This window comes from Lissotriton helveticus, chromosome 6 (genome assembly GCF_964261635.1).
Source record: "Lissotriton helveticus chromosome 6, aLisHel1.1, whole genome shotgun sequence".
In the NCBI taxonomy this organism is placed as follows: Eukaryota; Metazoa; Chordata; class Amphibia; order Caudata; family Salamandridae; genus Lissotriton; species Lissotriton helveticus.
Genome location: NC_136067.1, coordinates 678,208,657 through 678,221,097, shown reverse-complemented (window position 1 = coordinate 678,221,097; position 12,441 = coordinate 678,208,657). Strand labels below are relative to the sequence as shown.

At 42.7% G+C, this 12,441-nt stretch overlaps 1 protein-coding gene across 1 annotated transcript in view; it reads left to right on the top strand.

Annotated features, from left to right (window-relative positions):
* Positions 1 to 12,441, top strand: part of ME1 (malic enzyme 1) — a 1,446,246-nt gene that overhangs the window by 668,448 nt on the left and 765,357 nt on the right. The window contains exon 5 of the mRNA XM_078648140.1: positions 5,019 to 5,180. Within this exon, the coding sequence (XP_078504266.1) occupies positions 5,019 to 5,180 (162 nt within the window). The remainder of the gene's footprint in view (positions 1 to 5,018; positions 5,181 to 12,441) is intronic.

Here is a 12,441-nt window from a genome sequence, read left to right as displayed (position 1 = left end):
CTGTCTAGTTTGGATACAAGAAAGCCCTCAGGAGTGGCTGAGCAAAAGTCCGGTCCCGAAGCCGCATCACCCCAAGTTTCTGTGATAAACAGAATATCCAGGTCTAAGTTTGTGATTAACTCCCGGATTTCTAAGTTATGCCTAGGTAAGGATCGGGCATTAATAAGGGCAGCAGAATAAGGGGGCCTTAATTTCGAACGGGAGGGCTGAGTAGGTGGGCAGAGATCAGGGAAAGAGAAAAGGCATGTGGGGCAAGGAGTGCTGGGAAGCGTAAATGGTGACATACTAGACATAGGAGGACAATGGTGTGGAAAGACACTTACGTTTATCTCTCAACTGGTCGGCGGTGTACCGAATTAGCGGGGCTTGGCGCAAAGATGTATTTCGCACAGGGGGGGTAGCCCTGGGCCCGGTCCCGGCGCTCTCGGCGAGCCCGCTGCGCTCGTCCGCTGCGCTTCCGTGGGGGCATAGAGTTTAAGTAGCCGAGTAGGCGAGCAGCTAGACTGCTAACCTCTCAACCCGGAAGTCCGATGTAGCCCTTCCCACTATGGCGGTCTATCCCTCCACAACAAGCCGAATCATCGGTGGTGGAACGGGGATCGCGCCTCTAGCAGCACTACACTGGTACACAATACATTTAGTAATCAAATTACAGTGTAAATGAAATTATAGTGCAAACAAATAAAATATAATACAAATTATTTTTAAAACCGCTAGGAGCCCCACACGAGGTACATTCGTCGGCGGGTTCGTTTAAAAATGGGTAACTAGGGCAGGAGGCGCGCTAGTACCAGCATGTGGTCTGAAAAAGCATTCGCCATTCGAGTCAAGGAAAATCCAATGCGAGAAGCTAAGCCACGAGTTTAAGTAGCCGAGTAGGCGAGCAGCTAGACTGCTAACCTCTCAACCCAGAAGTCCGATGTAGCCCTTCCCACTATGGCGGTCTATCCCTCCACAACAAGCCGAATCATCGGTGGTGGAACGGGGATCGCGCCTCTAGCAGCACTACACTGGTACACAATAAATGTTGTAATCAAATTACAGTGTAAATGAAATTATAGTGCAAACAAATAAAATATAATACAAATTATTTTTAAAACCGCTAGGATCCCCACACGAGGAACATCCATCGGCGGGTTCGTTTAAAAATGGGTAACTAGGGCAGGAGGCGCGCTAGTACCAGCATGTGGTCTGAAAATGCATTCGCCATTCGAGTCAAGGATTAATTCGAATAGCTTTTTGGGATGATTCTTGGCTTGGTCTAATTGCTTACTGAAGAAGTCTGCTTTTGATCTTCTTATCTTTCTGTAATAAAAATGTCTTGTGCTTCTTAGTAGCTTGAGATGGTCAGAGGATGATACTGATCTCCATCATCATTCCATTACTGTTAATGAACGTCTATCTTCGTGTAGCCTACCATCATACCAGGGTTTTGAGTCTTTTGTGGTGACTCTTTTCAGCTGTAAGGGGGCTATGTTGTCTAGTACCCTGTTCATGGAATTGAAATAATGGTTAGTCAGATCTTGCACATCGGATACACCATCCGGTGGAAGCATGAAATTAGAACTAGAGGATGCAAGCAGGTTGGCACCTAACCTACATTATTTAGGTTTCTCATCAAGATTTTCTTTCTCAGGGGTTGAACAGAGAGTGTTTTAACTGATTCATTGATGTGGAATGTGATAATGTGGTGGTCCAACCAGTCGCAGGGGAGGATCGATTCCAGCTGGGTACAGTCCACTTTGGAGATTACAAGATCAAGGGTTGAGCCTTTATCATGAGCGGGGCTGTCTCAGATTTGGGAGAAGATAAGGTCAGAGATGAATGCTTTGAGGCTATTGACCCCTGGATCATCAAGGTCATTCCAATGGAGGTTGAAATCTCCAAGGAATATTTGAATATTTTGTTGATACGCATTTGTAGCTAGGAGATCCATGAAATATTTGACGAAGGTGAGGTTATCCCCTGGAGGATGGTAGAATGCATGTAATGAACAAATTGATTTGTTGTTACTAGTGATCTCTAAGCGCATGTATTCACAGGAGGTAGGTACCTGGGAGTCAGAGCAATTCACAGAGAGGTTGCTCCGATGTATGAAAGCAATACAAACGCCTGGCCTCTCCGTTCCATCAAGTCTTGTGATGTGGTAATTTGGAGGTAGTAGTATGTCTAGGATGGTTGTGAATGATTAGTTTAGCCATGTTTCAGTAAGAATTATAAGGTCCGGGTCATTGGTGAGTATGAGGTTGAGGCTGACCTACAATTTAGAAGCATACATTTTAGCCGAGGTTTGATAGGAGTTGTGGTGAAATTGTGCAATATGGGGACTCGTGTGAGGTTGTTTTCATCTATACCTCTGGAAATGTGTCTAGTAGCTCTAAAGGTATTGGAAGGGATGGATTGGATTATAGAGGATCTATGTGAGATGTCTGATTGCGCCGTATTAAGTGGCAATGACGGGAGCTCATAGGAGTGGAGTAAGGAGGTTAAGTCCTTCGTTGAAAGAGTATTTAACCTCTGGATCTCGTGGGATGCAGAATTGGGGTAGGGTACTGTTCTCCACCTTCGGTGCTCATATTTCTGGGAGCTTGCACGCCGTAGTTGGATGAGTTTCAAGTGATTGGTATGCTGGAATGCCTCAACTTCTATCATGGAACGCGTGGACTTGGGGTGTTGCAGAATCAGGTCATGTAGAGTTTGAAGGTCTTCTTTGACTTGTAGTTATAGTAATATCTGATCGAGTCTAGGGTCAGATGTCGGTGTTAACATGTTTGAGGTGTGGGATGTGGTGAAGGGATGTGAGGATAAACGTGTGGCATTTGGGAGGGAATCGTCAAATGGTTCTTTTTGTAACAATCTTTCTGTGTGGTAGTCAGTAGAGCGAGGGGGCGTCAGCGGGGGGAGTGGGGCTGTATGGGTGTGTGTTATAAGGGGGCTGGTGGGATTAGTGGTGGGGGAGAAACGGCATGTAGGGATGGAGGCTGGGAGGTTGTAGGGAGGTGAGGTGTAAATGGGGCCAAGTGAGTATTGGAGGTGTCAAGGGTGGAGAAGGAGGTGTGCAATCTTGAGGATGAGAGGGGGAGTGGTTGTAGTGTATGAGTGAAACCCATTGAGGGGGGCCTGTAGGAAGGCTGGATGAGAGGAAGTAAGGGTGCGGGATATGGTGGGAGTAATAGGGCTCATGGGGGTGCTGTGGGACAAGCGGGAATTGGGCAGATGGGTGTCTTAGTAATTGTGACAGTTAGGACTGGGGTGGGAGTATATGCCAGATGGGATACAGAGGTGAGATGATTAGGTGGGAAATGAACCCAGGAGTCGCAAAGTGAACGTGGGGTGAGATCAGTTGGGGAGGTAGGATGAGATCTAATAGCTCTTTCTTTGATGAGAGGAAAGTTGTTATCAAGTAGATTTAGGGTACGATCTGATGATTGCAGGAGGATGATCCCATTATGATAGATGGTGAATGTTGCTGCCGCTTTGTAGAACGGGGAGGGGGTGATAGATATCCTGAGATCATGTGCTGTTTTCTTAGTGGAGGCGATCGAGCTATGAGTGGTGCAGAATGCAGCACACATGGAAAAAGGAAAAAACAAGAACAAATTTAAACATTTCTCTTTGTTACACCTGCTCTGTGGAGGCGTATATTTTTGGCACTGACCCAGGTGTATGTGATTTTGTAAATCTGGGGCAGCGTCAAAATCCATGGGTGCTGTGTGGGAATACCCACCGCCACAGTCAGGTAATGCCTCCTTGACTCAGAGTAAAGCTACGCAGCACATTGCTCTGCCTTGCCTTAGTCCATATCTATGAGGCCATGCAAAGTTGCACAATGTGGCTTTGCGTCGCCTCATAGATATGATTAAAAAAGTGAAGCCCCTAAGTATCTTCCAAGAAATGCTCTTCTCTTGCAGCCGACGCAACCCCACAAATGAAACAAGGAGTGCATGGGCTATTTATAATTGATGCTCCCATACAGCACACCCAAATCGTTCATGAACCTTTGAATCTCCTACAATCTATGCCATGGGCCCCCAAACTCATGCAAGATATTTAAAGGCAGCATTACTCTGTGAGTAGCTTCAAATGTCTGGGGAGCCCTGGAGGTTTGTAGGTCTCTTAACCTTGTCAGGGTTTCTAGTGATGGTATTTAATTCTATTGGATTTTTGGATAGAGGGGACAAATGCATGACCTCTTCTATCTTTGTTTCATATTAAAATAGTAATACAGCAATTAAGAAAAAAAATGCATTACTACTTGTTTGACACGATCTTTTCCATTTTAGGATCTGGAGGATTAATATGGATAAAACCTTAACCTACCTTACTTAACATACTGGCCACTGATGCGGAACGTTTGGTAGCAGTTCCCAGAGGCTGTGACATATATTAAAATAACTGTTCTTCAACACCCAAAGAAGACATTCCTAACTAATAGGATATGTTTGATTTGAGAGTACTTTTGGTAACCTACATCCTAGGAAATTCGTTCCAGCAAGTACTCGGTTTCCTGATACAGCGTCATATGCAAAACAGGTGCTCACGTGCACCTATTTATATTGCCATTCTTTTGTATAGCTGAAACACCGGACCGCTGTACAAAATATAATGGTAAAATGATTCAGACTTAAATCGATAGATGAGTTGGGCAGGGAAAAAACTGTCTAATGATGCCCACGATGCAGGACCATACAAAGGTTATTTATTCCTGGTAGATGTTTTTTAAAGAGATGATATTGTTGGCGGCCTATGTTTGTTAGCAGTGTTAAATAGGGCTTAAAAGTTCCAAGACGTTTTCTATCACGTATTATGAATGAATGTCTGCAAATATCTATTTTGGGAGTATTTTCTTAAAGGTTCTAATAGGCTTCTCAATTTATAGCACGCCACTGACATACGTAACGTTTTTATTTGTAGGACTAGAATACCTTGAATTTCATGCCTCTTTATTCAATTTAATTTTTAATTTTGTAGTTCACACTATATTACGCAATTACCAATTCTTTCTTTTTTCTTCAAAGGCTGTGGTGGTGACAGATGGAGAACGCATCCTAGGACTTGGCGACCTCGGCTGTTATGGAATGGGTATCCCTGTTGGTAAACTAGCACTTTATACTGCATGTGGAGGGGTCAATCCCCAGGAGTGTCTGCCTGTCATATTGGATGTGGGGACAGATAATGAGGTAAATAAATGACTTCCATTGGTAGATAATACAATCAAAGAATATTATGCTGCAAGTTACAGCTAAATGTATTAAATCTTTTCTGAATTTGTGTTTCGTGTCCAACACGAATCTATACTTCCTATTTGCTAGAATCTATTTACTGTGCAGTGGCGGCTCCTCCGCTGAGGCGGGGGAGTGTTGCCTCACTGCTTCAGCTGCAAGCTGACTACAAAAAATAAAGGGGCATATTATCTAGATGTGCGTTATATAACGCACATCGCACAATTCCATATCACCGGCTATCGCCGGATTTTGTCGCCGTGTTAGCGCGTAATTATCAATGCGCAACATGTAGGTGAAATTAAATCCGGCGATAGTCGGCAATATGGAACATTAGCGCATGAAAACAAACGTTTTCACGCGCTAATGTGTCCCTTGATAATATGGGGGGGTGGATTCAGCGTTATGATCCACACCCCGATGTTATCAATGCCTTAACACCTGGTCAGAGCAGGCGTTGGGAGACCTGCGATAAACGAGTTTATCGCAGGTCTTCTTCTCCCAACGCCTGCCTTGGTAATAGGGTGTTCCCACCTCCAACTACATTTTACATGTGGTTGAACGTGGGAACCCCCACTTTGCATGTCATTAGCGATGTTTCTCGCTGACATGCAAAGTGGGCTTGAGGCAGGCGTTAGCATGCCCTTGTTAAAAGGGCGCTGGAAGTATCGCCGCTTTCTCGGCACAATTCGCCGAAAAAGCGGCGATACTTCAGCTTGCTAATATGCCCCAAAATCATAATAACGTTTGTTATTATCATATTGTTTTTTGTATTCAGCTTGCAGCTGACATAAGGCGGGTGGGACTGGGCTCCTGCGTCACAGGGGGAGGAGTTGTGGCAGCACCTAAAGGACGCATGACGCTTTGGCCAGCCGTCTTGGGCCAGCAAAAGTGTCACGCGTACTCTGCATGATTCAGGCTGTATTACAGCCTAGGTGGAGAACATGCACAGTCTGCCAGGCCCTTTCTGAGCGCCGCGTTGTGATTGGTCTGGGGATTCTGGGAGGCTTTGTGTTTCCTGCCAAGAGGAGAATGGAGAAAGAAGAGGCGGCGGCCAGCGGTCGGCGGTGAAGAGGTAAGTTTTTTTTTTATTATTCCCCCTAACCTCATTCCCCTGTGCTCCGTCCCACCCCCCCTGGTCGGTAGCAGCTGCTACTGTTACTATGTTAAATCAAACATTTTTGAAGGAAACATTTTAGATCTAAAGCATATTTCACAGAACATGAAAGTTTCATTAAAGAAAATCAATTGGATAGTAAGGATTTATTTTAAAGTGTTTTCGAACATAATTTCGTGGACTGGAGAAGGACACTTTAACAGAGTGCAGAAGGTGCATTGTTTCCTTTACTTGGATGCTTGGTTTTGTAGGCCTTTGTCATACTGTGCCCCTACTAGGAGCCAGATACTGCTTGGATTTATTCTCAGGCTTAAAAAATTCAAACAGGTTTGTTTCACTCACTGGGGCGCAGATAGGAGGCCTCCTACAGGCGGATATCGCTTATAAACGCCGACAGTAAAGTCTTTTCTAAAATTTTAGCAACTCGGCTATCTACGGTAATCTCAACCATAGTATCTCGCTGGCAACATGGGTTATGTCCAAAAGGGATACGACTGATCACGTTCGTAGAGTAATCACCCTGCTTGATTGGGCAGAAGGTGCAAACACATCAGTGGGGGTTACTCTTTTAGATGCCGAAAAGGCGTTTGATCGAGTGGCCTGGCCATATTTATGGGATTTACTAGCATTTAAAGGGCTCGGACCAGGTATGATAAGAGCACTGAAAGCTTTGTATAACACTCCTATTTCATCTATTAAAATTGGAATAAATAAGTCAACCATTTTCCCTATTTGCCGGGGTACCAGGCAGGGGTGCCCTGCTTCTCCTCTGCTCTTCGCAATCTACATTGACGTTTTTTTAAATAAATTAAATCATGAACATGATATCAGACCTGTAGTAGCAGCAGGCATACATTATAGGGCACTAGCATACGTTGACGATGTGGTTGTCCTTACCACAGATATAGCTAAAGCAATCCCAAAGATAGAAGATCTGGCTAATCAATTTGGTGCCTTTTCGGGCTATAAATTAAATATGGCTAAGACGCAAATGTTATTTACCGGGCAAGACCCCCCATTACTTAGCAATATAGTTCCCATTGCAACATATCTGGGTATTAAGATCACCTCACCAGTCTCACAAATTCCCTAAATAAATATTTTACCTATGATAAAGAAATCTAATATTCTACTTGAGCGCATTAATCACCTACATCTTTCTTTATATGGCAGAAATAATGTTATGAAGAAGATGATTCTCCCTAAATTTTTATATTTATTTCGTTGTATTCCTTTAGAATTTTCTATGCCTATTTTCAAACAGTTGGAGAAAATGACAGGAAGATTTCTTTGGGGGTACAAGCGACACAGAAGAGCCTATCAAAAAATGATAATCCAAAAGATAGGGGGGCTGGGGTATACCATATTTCTTTTACTATTATTTATCATCAGTATTGCAGTTCATCTCTCCCTTAATAATCAGTGAAAAGGCTCCGATCTTAGATTCCCATTCTCCATCTATTTACGAATTGGTTCTAGGGATAGAGGCTAAGGGCTGCTTACTAAAATTTGTTCCAGTTACTACAAAAAAACTAAATTTAAAATGTAAAAGCTGCTTTTAGGGCTTGGAAATTCATTAAACGAATTTTTGACATCCCCAGAATCACGAGATATACTCCCTTGGCCTCCTCTCATAACTTTCCATTCATGGGTATAGACAGTACTATGAGAAGATGGCGTAACTGTGGTATCACCCAGTTCAGTGACCTCCTACAGGATAATAAACTTTTATCATTTATCGAACTCCAAACAAAATATAAACTCACAAATATTGATTATTTTAAATACCTACAGTGGCATAGCTACTTTAATACACTATCAGAGCAAGAACGAACATCGCTACAAAGAATTCCCTTGATTGACTCTTTGTATCAAAGAAGGAATATTGGCTACTTTTACAATCAGTTGTTGTCTAAACATTCAGATGATATACTGTTTAGGCAAAATCTATGGGCTGAGAAATTGGGATCAAACTTAATTAAGATGGAGGAATCCATCCATTTGGCTAATTCTATTCTGCTCTCAGGAAGGAGTAGAACCCAACATTACATGGTGTTATATGTCCTTTATTATACACCAGCTAACATCTCAAAATGGGGCTCCTCAGTTGGCACTGCTTGTAATAGATGTGGCCTACATGCAGCGGACTCTGTACACATGTTTTTTTCATGCCCACATTTAAGCAGAACTCTATCGGAAATTCAACATTTTCTTTTTTTTGATACTTGGAATCCCTGTAATACTTACATCAGAGCTTGTTCTGATAGGAATCTCTGCTATATCCATGATAGACGATCACAAAAAGCTGTTATTTATTTCTGTTGGGATCTTTCGCTCTCGTATGACGCAGGATTGGATCAGCCCAGATCCACCTTCATTTTCTTCTTGGCAAGGGCGCCTGTTGGCAAGGTATATTATGGAACGAGCTATATATACTACGAAAGGATGTAAAAAAAGGACAATGGGAACTAAAATTTGGGAACCGGTAGAGCGATGGATGGAGGGAGAAACTGGATCAGTAGTCTAGTTAACTAATCTTATGAGTTAACACTGTTGTGTATTTAATGTACAATCTTTTTCTTTTTTTTTGTTGTCTTTTTTGCTATTGTATTTACTCTGCTTTTCTCTTTCATGTAATGCCCGCTGTATATATGAAGCATTCTCTACTGCTTTTGCTTTATTCTTTTGTTGCTTTTTTGTCGTTTATAGTATATGTATGTCACCTGATCAACTCGCAATAAAACAATAAAATTAATTAAAAAAACAAATAAAAAAAAACACTGGGGCGCAGATAACCACATCTGTGCCCCTTTGAGGAGTCGGACTTTGCTTGGATTTTTTCTTTTGACTAGGAGAAATCAAAACAGCATTTGGCTCCTTGCTGGAGCATAGACATGCATGCCTGTACTTGAGCAAGGAGCCAGATGCTGGCAGGATTTTTTCTAGTCCAGGAACATTTTCGAATAGCATCCACCTTCTTTCTGCCCCATAAAGGAGGAACACACAGTTTGACTTACTTCTTTCTCTCCCACCAATGAAACAAGTGGATTGAGCTGGTAAGCTTGGCTAGGGAGGAGCTAGGGACAGTAATAGCTGCCCTTAGCCCTACCCACCAGCCAAATCCATGGATTGACCTCGGAAGGGCTAGGGGACACCCCAAGGCTTATCTGATTTGTGTGAGATGTCACCGGTGATATCACATTAATATTAATATTAAGGGACATCCTGCAAGTGAGCATCAGGCCATTGGTGGTTATGGGGTGAGCATTTTTGACCTGCTTTTCAGTCACCAAAATTGGGCACCCCACAATCAATAAACCCACCAAATATTTATTTCAATATCAGCACACTCTAAAGGAAATTGTGAGACCATCTGTTCTACAGGTAAAACATAGCCAAAAGTGGATCATGCAACAGAATTCTAAGCCAAATACATAACAATGATGAAAGAAATCAGGATTTTAGAAAGGCCAAGTCAAATTTTAGATCTCAGTGTTTTGATCTGGTGTAAATGAAGGCAGTCCATTTGGAAAGTACAAGAAGAAATGCTTCTTTGTCACAGCAAGTGACCCCAACCATTAGATACAAAAGAACAAAAACAGATGGTATGTCCCCTTGCCTTTGTAGGGAAATAGAGAAGAGCAACACTAGGGTAACTCAGTGAATGTTGTTGAAGTCTGTTTGTTCCCTGACTCCTCAAAGCAGCTCAATCACTTTTTTGGAAATGTACCTCGGATGTGTGTTACTCTCAATGTAGGATATCAATGTTCGTGTACTGCCTGGATGTGGACCTCTCATGGACAGCGGGCTTAACAAACATCTCAGCAGCCTTGTCTGCATTTTACTCTGCAAATGCAGTATGTCTTCGTGTGGTGTTAAATGTGATACTTGTATAAGATGAAACTTCTCTGATAATTTCCTTTGAATGTTTGCTTTGAGAATTGGAAACATTCTATTGGTTCATCATACCCTGCTATGCTGGCTGATGGATGGAACCTTATTGATGAGCTGAGAATAAACTGAATATATTTCTATTCTACATTGAACCTCTCTGCCATTTATCAGAGAATTCCATGTCTTCCATGATCCGGCATCGAAGCAGAACAGTTTCACAGGTCTATCCTTACTTAATACTTCCTGTCGCTCTTCACCATTACGCAAAATTAACATCAGAGGTCCAGCAATGCATGCACAAGCCACGTCAAGTGGATCATGCCTCCCTCATATGTGCAGAACTAGTTGGCCAATCATCTCTCACAACTGACACATTTCATTCCCAAACGTGTACTACTTAATGCCTGGGTGACTACAGATAAGATATGAAAAAGGACACAAATATTTTGGACATATTATATGCACACAAGACTCACCAAGCCTTCTTCCAAACCTGTTTAGTCAGTGGATTCATATGCACAAGTGGTTGTGGGGCGTCTCCTGACACTACGATTATGACGCTAATGTCAGCGTCTTGATATGACTCAATACCGACATAAACGTATGAACTCTCCAATTCAGTGGGGGAAATAGAGCCAGAAGGTTATTTTACAACTTTGCCAGCTTTTCTTGGGTGTCAGGCTTAAGATCTTTCAGTCAATTTTAGGAAGTTTAGTCTAGATGGGGGCTGTGATTGGCAAAATCGGTAGCTTTCCCATTTCCTAAAGGCATGCTAGAGACTTGGCCCTGTATCCCTGCCCCTTTCACCAATCTGGCACTATCTTCAAATGTGAAGATCCTTTAGGGGTGTGGTCTCCGGGGTCTAGGACCTGTTAAATTTGCTCCAAGCCAACTGAACAGTCCTGTTGGCTCTTCTGGGAAAGGTTGCTGGACCAAAACTACACTACAGATTATTGGCCTGCCATGCTTGCTCCTCTCGATCGTTTACTCACTACTACTCTTGACCATTTTCTTAGGGAAGTCAAAGTTAAGTTCTCATACTTTAAAGTTTTACATACTTGGTACTGGTCATCTGTGATGCTACAGTGAGCAGGGTTACTTCTCAATTTTAACTGTGGGAGGTGTGTGCGTTTTGACTTAAAACAAATACTCTGGTATTACACCAAAGTCCAAAAGTTCTGCTCTGGGGTGTGGATGTAGCTACCACCCTTGAGCTCATACCTACTCGGCTCAGCTAGCCATATTACATGACCTGTCGGATCTGAATGGCCTCTCTGTCCACGTGCTCAGATGGCTACCGACAGCCAAGATATATATCTTGCAACACTGGCGGATGTCTCAGACAACATTAGAGTATTGGCTGACTTGGATGGAAGCTGCTGCGTATGAAAAAGTTGTTTATATGGTCAACGACCAGATGATGATATTTATTCACATATGGCATTCATTTTTCGATAGCCAATGTACTCGAAGTATTGCAGTCTTTCCACTATATGACCTCTTAAAGTTTTTTTACCTGCATTGTATTATATTACATCACAAGCCTTCATCCAACTCCTCACTGGGGATTCAGGCTCACATGTATTGACTAACCACTGCATTCACTCCCACATGCTTTGGCCATTGACCCGAAAGCTTGTACCATGAGCCTAAACCTCTTTGAGCTTCCTGGAATATTGGTCTATATCCTAATATGTTTTAACCCTTTAGTACAACACTGTTGGCCTTCCCGAGGCCATTTCAGGATAATGGACCTTGTATCCATTACTGTATGTGTAAATCTAAATATTATGATTGTATTAAACGTTCAGATCTTGATGGAAATATTGTGGCTCCTAGGCCTTGCCTAATTTTATTATTATTATTACAAAAACACTCATCCAAATAAGTAAAAACAAAAACAGGTATTGGGACTCAGCTCTATATCAACACTTGGGGCCTCATTTATGAAAAGTGACACATCGCTGCGTGAAAACAGCGATGCGTCACTTTTCATTGCGCCCTCCTTGCGACACCAATGATACGTCATATGTACAGTATGACGCATCATTGCGCAAGGAGTTACACACACGTCAGTATTTCTGACGTATCTGTATGGCGGAAAAGTGACGCATTGCTGGAGTGTGTCACAAAAGTGACGCAACTCCAGCAATGTGTCCTTTCACATGGGGCAAGCCCCATGTGAAAGGGCCTGCATCAGTCTTAAGC